At 36.6% G+C, this 19,883-nt stretch overlaps 1 protein-coding gene and 1 non-coding gene across 2 annotated transcripts; both read right to left on the bottom strand.

Moving 5' to 3' along the window:
* Positions 1–16,174: 16,174 nt before the first annotated feature.
* On the bottom strand, positions 16,175–16,789 carry LOC107466432 (uncharacterized). Its single transcript, XM_016085408.2, has 2 exons — positions 16,595–16,789; positions 16,175–16,516 (listed from the first exon to the last, which is right to left on the bottom strand). The coding sequence occupies exons 1-2, from the start codon at positions 16,757–16,759 to the stop codon at positions 16,217–16,219; spliced, it is 465 nt and encodes a 154-aa protein (XP_015940894.1). The 5' UTR covers positions 16,760–16,789; the 3' UTR covers positions 16,175–16,216.
* Positions 16,790–18,306: 1,517 nt separating this feature from the next.
* On the bottom strand, positions 18,307–18,460 carry LOC127742309 (5.8S ribosomal RNA). The gene has a single exon (XR_008003497.1). It is a non-coding gene; the product is annotated as a 5.8S ribosomal RNA (ribosomal RNA).
* Positions 18,461–19,883: the final 1,423 nt, after the last annotated feature.

Below are 19,883 nucleotides of genomic sequence, written 5' to 3'. Positions count from 1 at the left end.
GCATATATGCATTTATACATAGCCATAATCATGGCTCCGCCGTAACACGGCAATAATCCAACCATCTGGCTCACGGTTAAATCCATAACCAGCCACCCGGCTCACGGTTAAATCCATAACCAGCCATATCATTAACAATTACGGCCTTTCGGCCCATGGCATAACAAGCACTTCCACCGCCATCCTCTGCCTCTCACATAATCATCTTTGATCCTCATTGATCATTCATTTTTCCCTTGCTTCACTCGTAAGTTACCACATCCCCTATCTCTTTTTCTAATAGCTAGGCATATCATAATGATTTAAGATATAAGTGGTGAGATCGGAGGCTTAGAAGTATGAGATTTGGCTTTTAAAACTCAAAAATCAACTTTGGGATGAAAACAGGGCCACACGTACGCGCACTCCACGCGCACGCGTGGATGGCCGCAAAACTTATCGACGCGTATGCGTCATGCACCCTAACGCGTGGATTGAAAATTAGCCAATCGATGTGCACGCGTCAACCACGCGTACGCGTGGGTGCTCTCGTGCCCCAGGCACAAAACTGGCACAGTTCTGGCACAACTCTCTGGAAAATGGCTGGGCATTGGGTGCAGCACATTCGGCGCGACTGCACACATCACGCGTACGCGTGGATGGCACTTTCTGGAAGAACAGCGCGTACGCGCCAAGTGCGCCTACGCGCGGAGGGTCATTCTGCTAAAAATTTTCTAAGTTAAAAGCTGCAGAATTCACAAACTCAACCCCCCAATCTTCCAACGGACATAACTTTCTCATTTTAAATCGTTTTTCACCCGTTCTTCGAACGGCATGGGCATCCCGAATCTAATTTCATTTCTAAACAGATTTGGCACAAAACAGAGATCCGTAGTCCAAGTTATGTCCCACCCAAGTATGCCCAAAACCATGTTTTTCTTACAAAACCACAAAGTGCCATTTTCAAAACAAGCCATTTTCAACTCTCTTCAAAATCAATCAAAACATGCCAATTTCATCCCTTTTCTTTGAAATCAATCAAAATATATTAAATGCAACATCAAGCCTCCTCAACTCACACGTTGACACTTTACCACAAATGACAAAATCACTATCCCATCATTTTAACCCACCTCACCCAAGTGGTTCAAACCCAAACACATTGACATATCACATACTCTTCCTCATGCCAATTTTCAAAAACACCAATTCCAATAAATCATCATTGTACACAATCAATGTCATGCTCACCATCAACATGGTTCAACCCACAATTCAACCACAACCAATCATCAAGCATATATCACAACATGCATATTTCTTATACATCATACCAACAAGGCATCAATAATCATCATCACATATATGACCACATCATATATATCAACCATTCAACAACACCAACAATTCAATGCCTATCTTAGGGCCTCTAGCCTAAGTATTTCCTACCACATTACATATTAGATACGAGAAACCGAGACCATACCTTAGCCAATTTCCCAAGCTCAACTGGAGCACTTCCAAACCACTTTTCCTCAAGCTCTCAAGGCCTCAACACCTCCAAAAACAGATTTTTCACCACCAAATCCCTTTTCAAGCTTTTCAAAATCACCAATCAAGCTCCAATATTCACACATACACAACCTAAGCCACAATCATCACACCCATACACAACATCTCAAAATCCAAACATCATAGAACCACAAATTAAACTAGGGTTGAGAATCTTACCACACCCAAGGTCCAAAGAGACAAGATTAACCTTCTCTTCAAGAGAGTTGGGTCCTATAACAACAAAGAGTCCAAAATCTCAATATTTTTGCTCAGGAAACTCGAAATCAAGGCTAGAAATTCGAAGAGCAAAATGTGGCTTACCTCAAGATTTATTGTATGGGTTTCATAGAGCTCTCCGCGGTGAACACGTGGCCGCAAACGGTGCGGCATTCGGAGCTCTAGATCAAAAGTTATGGTGGTTTGAAGATCAACCAAGGGAGAGAACTTGAGAGAGTGTTCTTCCCTCCATGGCCTCTCTTTTTCAACGTGTATTAGTGTTGTGTGAGGAGAGAGAGTGATGAAAACCAGGGTTTTGGATTAGTTTAGTTGGGTCAAGGGCCCACTTTGGGTCCGGTTGGCCCAGTTTGGCCCGTTCGGTCCAATCTTGGTCCGAATGCTATAAAATTGGTACCAAAATTCTCGTCTCAATCTCCTCTATCATATTGAGCCATAAAAATCACATTTTAGGCTTTCTAGAATAAATTCTCATTTATGGCCGGATTTTACAGAATGTCGTCATGGTTAAAAAATATAATGGTAAATGGCGCATGTGTGTTAATTTCACCGATCTCAACAAAGCATGTCCCAGAGACTTCTACCCTTTGCCTTCTATTGATTGCTTAGTTTATAATGCATCTGGTTTTGAAAAACTCAGCTTTATGGATGCATATTGTGGTTATAACCAGATCCAAATGCATCCATCCGACTAAAATAAGACAGCCTTTATTACTGAATATGGAAAATATTGTTATAAAGTCATGCCATTTGGCCTTAAAAATGCAAGTGCGACATATCAACGTCTCATGGATAAAGTCTTCGCTAAACAAATCGGCAGAAACATTGAGGTCTACATTGACGATATGGTCGCCAAGATAAAGATCGGCAGCAATCACCTTGATGACCTCGCAGAAATCTTCGGACAACTAAGAAAATACAACATGCGGCTAAACCCCGAGAAGTGCGTATTTGGGGTCCAGAGTGGCAAATTTCTCGGCTTCCTGGTCACTAGCCGAGGTATTGAGGCAAATCCAGAAAAATTCCGAGCTATTTTAGACATGGCAAGTCCACACACCATCAAGGAAGTCCAACAGTTAACAGGGAGACTTGCTACCCTCTCTAGATTCTTACCTTGCTTAGCTTCTAAAACTTTATGTTTTTTCCAAACTTTAAAATAGAAAAAAAGCTTTCTAATGGACTGATGACTGTGAACAAGCATTCACAACCATCAAAGAAACTCTTTCAAAACCGCCAATTTTACAAACCCCCTTACAAGGGAAACCATTATTCTTATAGTTATCCATCACTAATCGGGCTGTAAGCTCCGCTCTTGTTGCAGAAAGGGAAAAGTAGCAGTTTCCTATCTATTTTACCAGCAAAACATTACAAAATGCCGAGCTTCGATATCCAACCATTGAGAAGCTGGCCCTAGCCCTTATCTTCTCGGCCAGAAGACTCCGACCATATTTTCAGAGCCATGAAATCCATGTTCGAATAGATCATTCTTTACGCCAAGTCCTTCAGAAACCAGAGCTGGCTGGCCGACTAGTAAAATGGTCGGTTGAACTTTTAGAATTTGATATCAAATACGAATGCCGAACATCTATCAAATCACAATTCTTACCGACTTCATCACTGAATTCTCAGTATCAGACACAGCCAAGGACTACATCGAAAGGTCCTTATACGTCGACGGCTCCTCCAATCCACAAGGATGCGGAGCAGGTATCATACTTGATGATGGCCACGACAACGTCATCGAGCATTCCCTCCATTTCTCATTCAAAGCAAGCAACAATCAAAGTGAGTATAAAGCCTTAATTGCTGGCCTTAGACTCGCTGCCGACCTAAACATTACCGAACTTAAGGTATACTGCGACTCCTTACACATCATTTAACAGGTAAACAACTTATACCAAGTAAAGGACCATTTGCTTTCTAGATGCCTTGACATTGTACAAAATTTACTTTCAAAATTTTCTAAATATGAAATACAGCACATACCAAGGGAGAGTAATGGCTGAGTTGACATTCTGTCTAAACTAGCCAGTACTCAACAAAACAGGTCACCCCTTTACCAATCTACATTGCTTAAGCCAAACATTGAGCTAACAGAAATCTTAAGTGTTACACAGGAAGCAGACTAGAGATCTCCATACCTGGACTATCTTCAAACAGGAAACTTGCCAGGCAATGTCAAAAATATCCGACAATTCTGCCGACAAGCCTCCTATTTTACAGTTTATAATAACTGCTTATATAGACGAGGATTCTCTCGTCCATTACTAAAACGTCTTTGCAGAACAAAAGCCGAACTTGCACTTGCCGAGGCGCATGAAGGGATCTATGGTACACACCTCGGAGCCCGAAGTCTTTCTTCAAAAATACTCAGAGCTGGCCTATATTGGCCGACAATACGATAGGATTGCCATGAAAAAATAAAAAGGTGTAACAATTGCCAGAAACATTGTCCGATCACACATCTCCCAGCCAAACTCTTACACTATTCAGAGGTAAGTTGGCCGTTCAACCAATGGGGCATAGATATCCTCAGCCCCTTCCCCACAACAGCATGACAGGTAAAATTCCTCGTTGTAGCAATTGATTATTTTTCCAAATGGATAGAGGCACAACCTCTAGCCAAAATTACATCACAACAAATGCTTTCCTTTGTTTGGAAATATATTATCTGTCGGTTTGGCATTCCTCGGCACATTATCACAGATAATGGTTGCCAGGTTGCGGATCAAAAATTCACATCCTTCTTGCAGGACTTGAAAATCAACCAACACTTTTCCTCAGTAGAGCACTCACAAACAAACGGGTTAGCTGAAGCTGCAAATAAAGTAATACTACATGCTCTAAGAAAGAAACTAGATATAGCAAAAGACCTTTGGGCCGAGCTTATCCCAGAGATCATATGGGGATATAACACCACTGTTCCCTCAACAACAAAGGAGACACCCTTCCGGCTAGTCTATGGATCTGACGCAATGATACCCGTGGAGATCTTCCAATCCTCACTATGCACTGAACTTGCCGACCAGACTACAAAAGACACGGCTCGGCAAACTGAACTTGACCTCGCAGAAGAAATAAGATCATCAACAGCAGTCAAACATTTGGCCATGCAACAGCACATAGCTCGAATATATAACAAGAGACTTCAACCAAGGTCTTTCCAAGTCCATGACCTTGTCCTCAGAAAAACATAACAAGCTAGGAAACCATCAGCACATGGCAAACTATTAGCTAATTGGGAGGGCCCTTACCGAGTCACAGAAGTCATCGGCAATGGAGCCTACCGACTACAAACCTTAGAGTGTAAAGATCTCCCTAATACTTGGAATGTATCTTCCTTAAAGTTATATTACAGTTAATACCAGGGACAGGCAAGTACTCTTTTTCCTACTACTAAGATTTTTTCCACAAGGGTTTTGCTTGGAGAGGTTTTAACGAGGCTAGCCTACCTGGGCCTTTGAAATCAAGGGTTCTTCAATAAACAAACTTCTTATTTTATCAAATCTTTATTTCCACCATTTCATAGTTCTGTCTCATCAATAAACATATAATGCCGACCTATAATGTCTATCCGACCATTCAGGTACTATCGACACCAATCATATGCCATAATAGGCCATTCGGATACAATCAGTAAATCCAACTGCCAACCTTAAAACGGAATCCGATCACTCGGATACATTCAGTCAATCCGACTGCCGACCTTAAAACGGAACCCAATCACTCGGATACAATCACTCAGTCTGACTGCCGACCTTAAAACGGAAACCGGTAACTCGGATAATATGATTCAATCCAATAACCGGTCTAAGCCGGAATACGCTCATTTAAATTCCATCATTTATCTTAATCCGACAACTCGGATACAATCAATAAATCAAAATACCAACTACAATCCGAATCTGATCATTCGGTATATTTCCGACCTTATATCAAATCATACCACTCAAAATAAATCACTAAAACAGATGCCAGAGCAATACTCAGAAAATAACTTTTCAAAATTTCACATAAATTACTGCCGACCATTCAACAGAGTCCAGATATTATCAAACAAAACATATACCTAATATGCTCGGCCTACCCAGCCTTTTTATGCTTCTCCATCAAATAATGGCATTACACCATCAGCACCATTAACATGTTTACCTTCGGTGCCACAGTCACAAAACAAAAATACACCCACATATCAGACAAAGAACAGATACTATATTATAAATATGCAGAAACAGCATGTAAAAAAAAGCATCCAAGTATGTTTTCTTCAACAAACAGTAGCAACATATCAGTCATAAGCACAAAAGCCAACACAGGAGCAACTTAGTTTACAAACAAAAAACAAAACAGAAACAAACCAAATTCCTATCAAACATTTTCATACCCCTCTTCTTCAGCACCATCATCCTCAACCATAACCCCATCACGCAAAATCTTACCAGGATCCATCTGATCAAGATCAACATTAGGAGCTAAGAACCTGGCTTGCAAAGAAGCTCGCTCAAACCCTTCAATAAAAGAGTCCAGAATAGCTGTCTCCTTACTCTTCTCTAAGCTCTTCAAATCAGCAGTCAACTCCACCACTCGAGTACTCATACTTGATAGATCTGCCTCTTTCTTTTTAACATCCTGCACCTCTTTGGCATAATTCTCCTTCATCAATTTTAATTCTTTCTCAACCTTAGCTAATTTACTCTCCAGCTCTGTAACCCTTGCAGTTTTCAAACTCAATTGTTCATCCAATCTCACATCGGGCTTTTGCTCGGCCACTTGACGATGTTTCTTTTCCCGGCTACACCCTAAACTGGCAAGCCTCAAACCAACAACCTTACACAAACAAAAGCAAACATTCACCAACAAGGACATCCACAACATTATCAACAAAAACAAACAAAGGATCGAACGTTACCTACATGTACTGATCAATTGCCACATCTCCCACCTCTTCAGCCAAAATAACATCGGTAGGAGTTTGGCAAACTTCATCAGCAGTAATCATGAAGGGATAATCTTTTCCCCAAAGAGACGAACCTTCACTTTGCTCAACCACGTCATAACAATTTTTTCTGATTATCATAAAACCTCTGTAGTTCCTTGGCTGGAACCTCCAACCCCTCTTCCGAATCTATGATACATTCATTCCTTGCACTTATTACCTCTAGCCCTAAAATATTCTGTGGCTTCGAGCACCATCAAATCGGAAATCTCTCCCCAAAATGCTCGTCCATATAAAACGGGAAGTCACCCTCAACACTTCTTACTTTCAAATACATTTCCTTAAAATTTTTAAAGGAGGATTTGTAAAGTCTGAATACAGCAAACCTTGGAGAACTGTTCAAATTCACCCACACCCCCTTCCAAACACCTTTCGCTTGAAATAGGGAGAAAAACAACTCCACCGTAGGACCCTCCTCGAGAAACTCCATCAATATCTCAAATGCACGAAGAAAAGCCCACCCATTCGGATGGAGCTGAGATGGGACACAGTTCAGCTACTTCAAAACCTGACATTCAAAATCGCTAAATGAAAGCTTAACCTTCAACTCTTCAAAAATACAACTATACATAAAAAAGTGTTCAAACCCCTCACCCCTATGAAAAACCCTATCATTTTCAGAACAAGGCAGTAGCTCCAATCGAATTCCAGATCCAGACCTAACAACTTTACTCTTATCCACTTCATCTACACCTCCCTGATCCAAGAACAATGACATACGACTCCTAACATCTTCACTAACCAGTCATAAGACCAGTCTTTCCTCTCATTCTTATCCTTCTCAAACCCCATCAACAGCAACAAACAGAAACGAAGGAAGAAGAAAAGAAACTCAATGAAGAAGTAGAAGCAAAATTTTTGCACATACCTCTTTTACTCATTTTCCTCCCTTTGAAAAATTTCGCAGACAATTTTATCTCACAAACTCAAAAATGATGCTACACTATTGGTATTCCAATAACAGTTACCAATAAGTTACAAAAACCCTTCAGTAAACAATAACCCACTTCTCAGTCACATCAACCGCCCAAAGAGCAGTCTTGGAAATGACAGCACACTTAATGTCATCATTACTTCTCTCTCTTCATTTAAAAACTGTTTACTTTTTAATATACCTTTTCTTTTGCTAACCATTTTTAATAAAACATCTTGAGCTGGGGGCTTCAGGTCCAACACATATCGCTGACGTAACACGCAACTGCTGACTTATGCTTCATTTAAAGCTCAACCTGTTTCATTAAAACTTACTCTCAGGCTAAGCTTGTGGGCTATGATCAGAACCATTACAAGATCGGCATTACAAATCATAACTCGGCAATTTACGCTATTAATCGGCGTTACAGTTATTCAAACATCATTAATCGGTAACTTACGTTATAATTCAGCTTAACGGACTGCTTTCCAAAAAGCGAAACGTCCAACCTAGCATTATTACTCTTTAATACAGACAATAAAGCAAAAGCATAACGGACTAGTACATTTTCACCTACAAAAGGTATGATCTTCCATCCTAAAAGGACACATTGAATTCTCAATACTGACTTAAGCTTCAGAGTGCTTTTGCAGGTACACTCCCCCCTGTTTCTTGCTCAAAGCTCTACGCAATTAGACACCCTCTTGGAGTAAAGCTCGGATTACCACAAAGTTCGAAGGTCAGCACCGAAGATAACAACTCGGCGTCGATTTCCAGAGACCGAGCTCTTCCTCTAGGTATCCATACAAGAACAATAATAATATATAAAGTTAAATGTATATGAGTTATTAATATAAATGGCATTAATAACTTAGGAATATAAAGATATTTGATGGAGTTTTAGCAACTCTAAACTCATCAAAAAATACCAATAATTAATTTTATTGACAAAAGTCAGATTTGATAATATTAATATTATTATCTAGGCTCCATTATAATTAGAACAAGTAAAATAGATAAATAAGACAATAATAAAATTATATTACCATCTATTTTACTTTGAAGTTCAAAATCGGTTCATTAAAATAAAACTAATCATCATAAAATATTATTTTAAAAAAACTCGTGTTAGTATAAAAATTAGAGTTGTTATAATATTTATCATTGATAGAAAAAAATGATTTTTTTGGAATATAATAAAAAAATATTTACAAAAAATTCATTCTCAAATTATATTCTGAAATCCATTTTTTTTTGGGGGGCAAGTTTTCTGTGCCTCTCAACGAACCTCGTCAAAATTGTAAAGTTTGCTGTGCCCTAGACTTCAAATCACAACCACTTTTTTTTTTTGGTGTTGAAAAACACTACACCATTATTTTCTATATGCTTTTGTCAAACGAAATTGAATAAATAATAATTTATATAGTTTCATTTTTTTTATGAGTTTTTTTTGGTGTTGAAAAACACTACACCATTGTTTTCTATATGCATTTGTCACACGAAATTGAATAAATAATAACTTATATAGTTTCATTTTATTTTTTTCGATGAGTTTTTAATAGTACGCATTCATAAAAAACAGTTAATGTAAAAATACAAAAATATAATGCCATTTTTAAATACGGTTTGTTCTTATGTACTCCTCAAATAGAAATGATGATAATGTTGTTGTTGTTGTCACTATAGTATTAAGAAATTATATTTATTGTCCGTCAAATATTCAATTCTCTAATTTTTCTTCTCACTCACACCTAATTAAATTTTTTTAGAATTAAGAACTTTGATAATGTTTTTTTTTAAATTGGAGGCACAAAAATATTAAAATTTAGCGTACGTATTTTATAAAGTTCGCTAAAGAGGTCAATACTGCAAACTTACCCCACCCAAAAACAATTGAATTCCGGAATATAATTTCTGAATGATTTTTCTATGGAAATATTTTTTTATTTTATTTCAAGAAAAAATTCGAAAAATAATTCTTAAATTAAAAAAAAGAAATTATGCAATTTAAATTTAAATATTGTTTTAAGTTGGTCATCATCTCTTCTTCTAGCAACTGCTGTTAACATGAACATTTAAATTATTAATAAAACAAAATTTGCATTTTAAAAAAGAAGCTGGAGAGCTTCAAAAAATAAAATAAAATAAAATAAGTAACGTATAAACCATATCATTTGAAATAATATTATTGGTCGATGGGTCATTGGCAGCTTCAAGGGTGATTTCATTATTAAGCTCTTTTGATAAAAAAATTATCAATTTATTTCGGATTAATTTAGAGTAGGGTTAAAATAGACTAATATAATATCAGAGTCGGGTCAGGTCTAATTAAACTAGCTCGATACATGTGTACCCTTAGTATTTTTGTTAAAAAAAATATGTTTTTTTTTTTAAAGACTTTATGCTAATATTAGAATTGAATAGGCTTAACTCACTCCAAAAGATAATTTTAAGATATGAGAAATATTCATTACTTATAATTTTTTTAGAGTCTAATATTATATGGAATTGAATCTATCCAACTCACCCTCAAAATTAATTCAAAATATAAAAATTATTCTTCACTTATAAGCTTTTTAAAATTTTTAATAATGTAATAGTTATAGTGTTTGTTTAGAATGGCTTCTTTGAGTGAAAAATAACTTTTTTTAAGATAAATAAAATGTTTTTATTAAATCTTAAATATATTTAAATACATTTTTAAAAAAGTATTTTTATTAGAATAAAATTTTTTTAAAAGTTAACAATATCTTATTTAAAAAATAAAAATNAATACTTAATTTTTAAAAAAAATCTATTTAAATATAAAATAATTTTTACTTTTTTTTAGAAAACATGAAAAATACTTTTTCAAAAACTAATTCGTGAGTAAAACTTTTATATCAATTTCATAAAATTTATGCATTTTTTAATTTAAAACAAACCAATATCTTTTTAGAAGCTTTATTAGAATTTGATTAAAAAAAATCTATTCACCTTACATTTCTCGACATACTTGGAGTAAATTAAACTTTGTCGCCTTAAAAGCCACTCATAAGTTATAAGTTAGGTAGGATTTTCCTTCTTTCGAATTTCGAAACACCGAAACCTGCATTGAATATTAGCTCGAGGAATTTCTATTTCTCCTTGAAACAAGAACCCACGCTTAAAATGTAGAAGCTTTAGTCTAAGAATTCTTTTAAATAATAATAGAATAATACCCCAAATAGGTCCCTAAGGAATTGGTCGTACGACAGATTTGTCCTCCAGGAAAATTAACTAAGTCCCCAGTCCCCAAAATTATTAAATATGTGCCATATACGTCCCTGCTCCAGGTTTAGCCGGTTAACTGAACACACTCTCTCCTATGTGGAGGTGATGAGTGTGACGTGTCAGGTTAAAGGCTTTCAGGACACGTTGGTCCCTGTACACGTGGTCAAAACGACGTCGTTTAAGGCCTTATCAAAACGACGTCATTTTTAATTGGACAGATTAGTCCCCAAGCTTTATGATAAGAATGTGTGAAAACGCAGCGTTTGAACAGGGACCTTGGATAAAAACGCATGTCCCTCTCCCTTGGCTCTGTTAAATGACTTGAAACCCCAAACACTTATCCAAATTTTACAAGGCAACCCTTCATCTTCCTCAACTCCGTTAACATTGACTGTAGTCTGTAACAGTCGTTTGACGAGGCTAACGACGACTGTGTGGTGGCGGTGGACTGTGGTGCATATCGCCATTGTTGGAGGTAAGTCTTCAAATTTCTTTTCTGAATTAATTCAGAGGCGAAGATTCATGTATGATGAACATGCATGTCATGTGTAGGGTAGATTAAAGATATTATTTTGCTAGTGTTGGTTAAGTCAAAGTTCTAAATTGATTTAGTCTGTGACGTTTCATAGTAACATTATCGATGTCGGTGTTAAAAAATTGAATTCTGTTTTAATGTTCTTGTAATTGCTTCGTTGCTTGTTTAAGTTGTGATAGATTTTTATTTTGTTAGTTTAGATGAGTGAAGATGTGATACCCGTATTTCACCACGGTGGAAGCTTTGTGAGAGACAACAAGGGAGTACTTGTGTACATCAATGGAGAAGTCAAGAAGTTTCCCCCAATGGACATTGATCTGATATGTTTCTTTGACCTGAAGAAACTTTTTTTGGACTTGGGTTACCATGACTATAAGGCAATGTTTTGGTATGATCCGAGTGCTACTGACCTGGAGTCTGGTCTTCACCCAGTTCATGGAGACAAAGAAATCAGAGATCTTCAAAAGAATAAAATGCTAAATGAGAACACTAATGAATTCTATATCTACTTTGACCATCCAATCATGGAAGATATAGAATTCATTGATGATGATGGTGTTAGTGTTGAGGAAGTGGAAGTGCAAGAGGCTAGTCTTGAGGATGATGGTGTTGACAATGAGTAAGATGTTGAGAGTTCAGATAGTGATGATGGGTATGAGTCAACAGAAGATGCAATATACAAGCCCCCACCTTCAGGAGATGGTTTTTCAGATTCAAGTTCAGAGGAAGAGTTAGTTGGAGCTGGTAAGAAAGGAAAGAATAATGGGAAGAAGTCCCATCAACAGAAGATGCAATATACAAGCCCCCATCTTCAGGAGATGGTTTTTCGGATTCAAGTTCAGAGGAAGAGTTAGTTAGAGTTGGTAAGAAAGGAAAGAATAATGGGAAGAAGAAATTCAAAGTTAATAAGCCTGTTAATGGGCCAGTTGGCAAGGGCAATGGCAAGCCAAAAAGGGCAGCCATTGGAAGAGAAAAGGTAGCTGGAGCATCTCTTCAGAGAAAGAGTCATGGTGGGCCTGGCAGGCCCAGTAAGAATGATTATGGGCCTGCTGAAAAAGAAAAAGTAGATAATGGGCCTTCTAGTGGCAACAAAAACAAAACTACACCTGCTAGTGCCAATGAGGGACCATTGAAGTCCAAAAAACCTGCTACATTTGATGAAGAACTTGGTGTGGAGTTGTTACCTGAGTCAGACATTGAATTTGAGTATGAGTCTGAACAATTTTTGACCCCGGAAGACTCAAGTGATGATGGAGGAAATGGGTTTGATTGGCCTCAATTTAATCCGAGTGCAGAATTTGGGGAGGTCCAATTTCAGCTGAACATGGAGTTTGAGTCACTTGAACAATTTAAGCAGGCTCTGAAGGACTTTACCATATCAGAGGGTAGAAGGATATTTTACATGAAGAATGATAAGAAAAGGGTTAGAGCTGCTTGTATACATGGAAGCTTCATGCCTGGAAAAGAAGTGCAAAAAGTCAAGGCAAAGGCAAGAAAAGCAGCTAAGGAAAAGGCAAAGGTACAGGCTGCTAAAGAAGCTAATGAAAGCGAGAAAGCTAAAAGGGTGGTGGAAACGAATGAGGCTTTTCCTGAAGGTGATAAAAACAATGAGGGACATACTACCAATGAGGTAGAAGCACAAGCTAATGCAGCAGAAAATGCAAAATGTGGAAATGAAGGTAAGAAAATTGGTGAAACAGAGAAGCATGACTGTCCCTGGCTTATATACTGCGCAAAGAACTCACGATCAGGTGGATACCAAATAAAGACCTACAATCACACTCACACTTGTGGAAGAGAGTTTGGTAGCAATATGACAGATCAACATTGGGTAGCAAGGAAACTAGAAAAGAGATTGTTGAGTCAGCCACGGTTGACACATGCAGAGGCATGGGATCACATGAAGGTTGATTACAATGTGATACTCAGTGATAAAATGCTGTATAGAGGACCTCGGATGGCCAGGGAAAAGTATGTTGGTAACGAGAAGGCGCAATATGGGAAGTTGCGTGACTATCTAAACGAGATACACTGGTATGAGGTTATTTTATTTCAAAGACTAACATTATGTTAATTCTTGTTTGATAAAAGTAACTTGCTGTGATATGAAAAAACATTAGAATATTGTTAGTGATCTTAGTGAATTATGGTGTAATTCTGGTTTACACAGGAGCAATGAAGGTTCATCTGCACTATTGGCAGTGGAGCCTATACCTCAATCTCCTCCTTTATTTGATAAGTTGTATATTTGCTTAAATGCCTGTAAAAGGGGGTTCAAGGCTGGATGTCGCCCTTTGATAGGTTTAGATGGATGCTTCCTGAAGGGTTTTTATGGGGGACAATTATTGTCAGCTGTAGCACAAGATGCGAACAATCATTTTTATGTGATTGCGTATGCAGTAGTTGACAATGAGATGAAGGCAAGTTGGAAATGGTTTCTGCAGTTGTTACAAGATGATCTTAGGCAATGCACTGCCGATGATTGGAACTTCATTAGTGATCAACAGAAGGTATCCCTGAACTAGCCTTAGTGTATGTTATGTTAACTAACTAAATGCATTGTATCCTTCATGGTTTAATGACTGTTAACTATGTTTTTTGTTACCATAACAAGCATGTTAATGCATATTGTTTTCTGGTCTGTCTGAACTGTAATGCAGGGTCTTCTACCAGCACTGAAGGAGGTCATGCCTAACGCCCATCACAGAAACTGCGTTAGGCACATCTGGAAGAATTTCACAAACAAATACAAGGATACACAGCTTAAGAATGTGGTGTGGGCTTGTGCCAAAAGCTCAACCGTTGCAGAGTTTAATGATAATATGCAAAGGTTGAAGAGAATGAATGAGGACACGTGGGCTTACCTTGCAAAATTGGATCCAGGATGCTGGACTAAGTCAAAATTCAGCCACTACCCTAAACTGGACAATATCACCAATAACATGACAGAGGTGTGGAATGCCAAAATAGTACACTATAGGGGAAAACCTATACTCACAATGCTAGAGGAGCTCAGATGTTACATTATGCGAAGGATGGCACAACACAAAAAGGCCCTAAGCATGTACACTGGGGTAGTTGCTCCTGTACAACAAAAAAGGATGGAAACAATTATGAAGGACACCAAGCACTGGACTGCTCAATAGACTGGTGCTAGACAGGTATTTGAGGTGCAAATGCACATGAAGAAGTTGGGGGTGCACTTAGGTAATAGCACATGTACATGTAACATGTGGCAACTTACAGGTATAACACTCTAAGTTATGCATTTTTAGTTATTATTCTTACAAACTGTATATCTAATTGTTTTTTATAATCACTTATAGGAATTCCATGTGTGCATGCCATGGCTGCTATTGCTAAGAGGGGAGACAGAGCAGACACATATGTGCACAAGTGGCTGAAGATGGATGCCTTCAGAGCAACATATGGTCATTCCATTAGCCCTGTCAACAGTGAAGAGTATTGGGAGAAGTCTGGAGAAATAAGCTCAATCCCTCCCAAGATTAAGAGGCCAATAGGGCATCCAGTAAAGAGAAGGAAACGAGATCCAGTAGAAGACGGAGCAGAGGGTAATAAGGCAAAAAGGACCTTCCGAGTCACATGCGGAAAATGTGGAGAGACCGGCCACAATGCTAAGACCTGCAAGGGAGCTCCTAAGGCTGGAACTAATCCTAAAGGAAAGGTCAAAGAAAAATCCAAGGAAAAGTCAACTGCAACACAAGAAGAGGTTCAGGTTTCTCAATCGGCACCAATAACTGAGGTATACATGAATAATACTTACATTCTTCTGCTAAATGTGTTACATTGTGCAGCCTGATATGTGTGATAACATGCTTAGGATTCAGGTTTTTGACATGAAATAGTTGTTGTGTTATAGAGACCAACTTGACATATAAATTAGTATTTAGGGACCTATTTGACTTATAGTAGCATTTTTAAAGGACCTATTTGACTTATAAAATACATCGTCAAGGGTTTAATTGTCCTAATAAATTTGCTTACTTATGAGGTTACCCAGCCTGAGGCACCAACAAATCATACTTTACCAGACATAGGAATGAATGTGAATGCTGCAACTGTAAGTATGCTTCATAATATGTTTCACTATTAATTCCTAAACATTACTTACTAATATCTTATTTTAGAATACTCATAATTTTTTACAATTCAATAAGGGAATACAAAATCAGCCTCAGCAGCCTAGTAGACGTCCAAAGCAGACAATAATTAGGCCCAAGAGACAGGAAAGTGTGAGTGTTGAGACAATGGCAGCTGCAAGTAGTGGCACAACCTCCAGAATATTCAAATTCATTCCAACGCCCGGACTGAACCAATCTAAGAAGAAATGATGCTTTGGAAGAAACTTATTCTGAAATGGACCTGCTAGTGTTTACTCTTGTTATTTTGAAGAAAATTGACATGCATTTGTAATACTTTTGAGCACCACTTTACCTCAGTATGTATAAGGAAATAGACCTTCTTTATTTTACTAACATTTTGAAACAATTTATGTACATCCTTTATGTTGATGCTACCTGATGTTAACATTCTGATGCATGTTATTTGAATAGTCTGGTTTGGATTATATACTATTTTTGGTTTAATCCACTTTGCCAATTTACTTTGCATACTTTGAATTCGATATAGACTAGCTTCAAGTTAGCTTCATTATCAACTTCTAATATTCATTTAACTAAAATGAGCCATTCAAATACAATATTTTTTTCAACAAAGATACAATGGCAATTGCTTAAATAACCACCACATAAATACAAAACATAATCACAACTACAAGTGCACCTATTATTACACTACTAAACAAGCTTAGAACACTGTCCTTCTTGAGTTTCGAACTATCTTCATTCCTCTTTATTAACATCTCCTCCAATTGTTTCACTCTCTCCTCCAAGCAATAATCCAAACCTGCAACAAATTCTTCACCCACGCATGTCTCCACAGAGGCCAATCTACCCCTTTCAACTACATCATCCACCAAATACCCAAAGATCTCATCAAACCATACAAAAAAATCACAATATCCTTGCTTTTCCTGTAATCAGAATAACAGAACATAAATCATCACATTATCAAAACTACAGCACCACAAAAATTCACCACTCTAAAGTACCTTGAATTGAGGACAGCCAAAGAATAGCCTATTCGGGTTTTCTGCTGTGCGAGACCTGGATATTATGGCATATGTCCTGCACTTACACTTCGGATGTTCTCCTCTTCTAAGTCGCCCCCTTCGGACGCCAGTCGAACCGATGTCAACACTGAAGACATCATCCATAGTTCTCCGACCGCGTCTCCGACTTGCAACTGACGTGCTGCTTCCACTCGCCATCATCTTCTTTGAAGCCAAAAACTCTCTCTCACATACTAACATACATGGGTTGGAAGCACAGGGGGTAAAAAGTGAAGACCTAATTTCATGCTCATCCCCTTTATAACAGCGATGTCAGGTCCCTGTTCAAACGCTGCGTTTTCACACATTCTTATCATAAAGCTTGGGGACTAATCTGTCCAATTAAAAATGACGTCGTTTTGATAAGGCCTTAAACGACGTCGTTTTGATCACGTGTACAGGGACCAACGTGTCCTGAAAGCCTTTAACCTGACACGTCACACTCATCACCTCCACGTAGGAGAGAGAGTGTTCAGTTAACCGGCTAAACCTGGAGCAGAGACGTATATGGCACATATTTAATAATTTTGGGGACTGGGGACTTAGTTAATTTTTCTGGGGGACAAATCTGTCGTACGGCCAATTCTTTGGGGACCTATTTAGGGTATTACTCATAATAATATTTTTATCATATTTTTTGCCCCGAATGAGTATTCATAGTTAAAAAGAGCGACACATTTTTAAATAGCCACAATTTTTGGTCAGTTAACCACGACTTTTTGAACTGTGGAGATCTTTTAGTAGTCACGGTGTAAACATCATTACCTATCTATCTTAAAACTGTGGCTAAATGATATTAATCAAAATAAAAAGAATAATTTTACCACATTTCATCTGTGGTCAATTTGGATAGACCAGTTTCTCAGCTACTATTTTTTCCATAATTAATGTTGTTAAGATTATTTAGCCATGTTATATCTTAGGCTAATCCAAATTATTTTATCATATTTTTTGTGACTAATTTGAAATGACCACAGTAAAAGCTGTGGTTAATTATAAAAAATAAATTAAAAATATAAAATAAAATATCATAATAAAGATACTTCTTAGCACATAATTACATCAATCAAGATTAAAAATGATAGTTCCATTCCTATAAGTAGTGTTCATAGTAATAAAAATATGAAATTAAATAATATAGTGTCAAAAGTAAATATCCTGAACTAAATGTGTTTAAGGTTAACAACAAATTAAATAAAACTATTACAAAACTAGGTATCTAAGATACATCATTATTATATCTTGAACATCTTTATTAGAGTATCTGTAATATCATTTAAATATATAAGATTGTATTATCTTTTAATTTAAGAAAACAATTGCCTCAACTTACATCTAAAACTAATAATTTAATATAATTAAAAGATGCAAATCCAATATTTTTAGCAATGTCTGAACAATAATTGTTGAAAGTTGAACGTATCACCAACTTATAAAATGTGTGCATAACAATGAAAAGGCTTCTTACCACAAAGAATGTACCAATATTCGGTGCCATGTTTTCAGCAGCTCTAAGTATAGCTTGATAATTGTTTGCAAAATTTTTAACTAGGAAAGACCTGCAGCAATACTAACGTGTAAATTGTTTGTCTGATTTGGGTATAAAGGCGAAAGACTAATCGAACCGTCTAATAGCTGATTCCCTTTAAGGTTTACACCCAAGCAAGCGTGCCCAGCTTAAGAGTTTCGGACGCAACTTGCGTTCAAAGACTTGATGGTTCACGGAATTCTGCAATTCACACTAAGTATCGCATTTCGTTACGTTCTTTATCAATGCAAGAGCCGAGATATTCGTTGCTGAGAGTCGTTCTTAACTTTTGTGGTCACTCGTCGCTCCGATCGGATGCCGTCTCCGGAACCGACGGAAAACAGTAGGGGACCTAGCCCCCCAGAGGCACGTGCCATTGGCGATACCCCAAGGCAGACAAGTCCTGTGGGACGCCTTGAAGTGCTACACAAACTAAAATATGATGAAAAAGGCATCTCATAAATCATAGATCTTCAAATGAATTCAACTAGAGTTAACATATACTTTTTAGTTTTGATATTAAATTGATAGGATTTATTTGTGTGAACTTTTTAAAAAAAAAATCTTTTTTCGAGTTATCTTTTAAAAGATCTTATGAAAAATCAAAAGTAATTTTATGTTTGAGTATCTCATGCAAAAAGATCTTTTTATCTATAAATTATGGGTTTGTTTGGGTGAACTTCTAAGAAAATATCTTTTTTCCAGTTATATTTTTTAAAAGATTTTATATAAAAGTAATTTTATATTTGGATATCTCATGCAAAAAAATCTTTTTATTTATCAATTATATTTGGATATAACAATATAAAAGTATGTTTTTTGTTTATTTATTACATGAGGAAAAAAGATCTTTTGAAAAAGATGTAAATTATAACTTCTCAAAAAATATATTTTTTCTAGTGCTTTTACTTTTACTACTAGAAGTTTGACAAACACGCTAAAAAATAAAAAAAAGATATTTTTTTATCAAGATAATGGTGTCCAAACAAGTACTATGTTTGGGTATAATAATATAAAAGTACTTTTTTGTTTATTTATTATATAAAAAATATCTTTTTTAAGGAAAAATTTTTTAAAAAATGATATAAATTACAGCGTCTCAAAAAGATATTTTTTTTATTTTTCTAGTATTTTTACTTTTACTACTAAAAATTTGTCAAACACGTTAAAAAATTAAAAAAAATTTATCAAAATAATAGCGCCCAAACAAGCACATAATGATATTTTTTTAGATTGTGAGCTACTAGAATATTAATTTTAAATGTGGAATCGTTTAATTTGGAGTGCAATAACTGGACTCTCCGATTTCTGTTTCAAAAAGATTAAAAATTTTGAGGTACTAAAATCAGACCTTTTAATTTTGATTTTTCCAACCGTTTTACAAAGATTAAAAATTACAATGTTGGAGTATATCCCTTGTCTCATTTTCATAAAAAAAATTAGCAGTTAAAATTATAATTATTAAAATCGGATTAGACTGGCTAATTCGACCGAAAAATCGGTGAATCGGATTCTATACCAGTCCAGTTCGATACTTGAACCGAACAAGGTAGAGAATCAGTGCGAATCGGTCAATTCGTTGAGATAATCCGACCGTTTTGGAAGTTAAATTTTTTTCAAAATTTTTGGGGTGGTTTCAAAATGCCATTCACAGCCACTACGCCATCATACTTCTTGTTAATTTATTTGTAAATTATAATA

This window comes from Arachis duranensis, chromosome 9 (genome assembly GCF_000817695.3).
Source record: "Arachis duranensis cultivar V14167 chromosome 9, aradu.V14167.gnm2.J7QH, whole genome shotgun sequence".
Lineage (NCBI taxonomy): Eukaryota > Viridiplantae > Streptophyta > Magnoliopsida > Fabales > Fabaceae > Arachis > Arachis duranensis.
This window is presented reverse-complemented; position numbering and strand designations above follow the sequence as displayed.

What these genes read in the sequence shown, in the direction of transcription:
- LOC107466432 (XM_016085408.2), bottom strand. Translation starts at nt 16,759, where the DNA reads ATGGATGATGTCTTCAGTGTTGACATCGGTTCGACTGGCGTCCGAAGG. An exon ending in TTGGCTGTCCTCAATTCAAG is followed by an intron (nt 16,517 to 16,594) that starts GTACTTTAGAGT and finishes TTCTGATTACAG; the next exon opens with GAAAAGCAAGGATATTGTGA.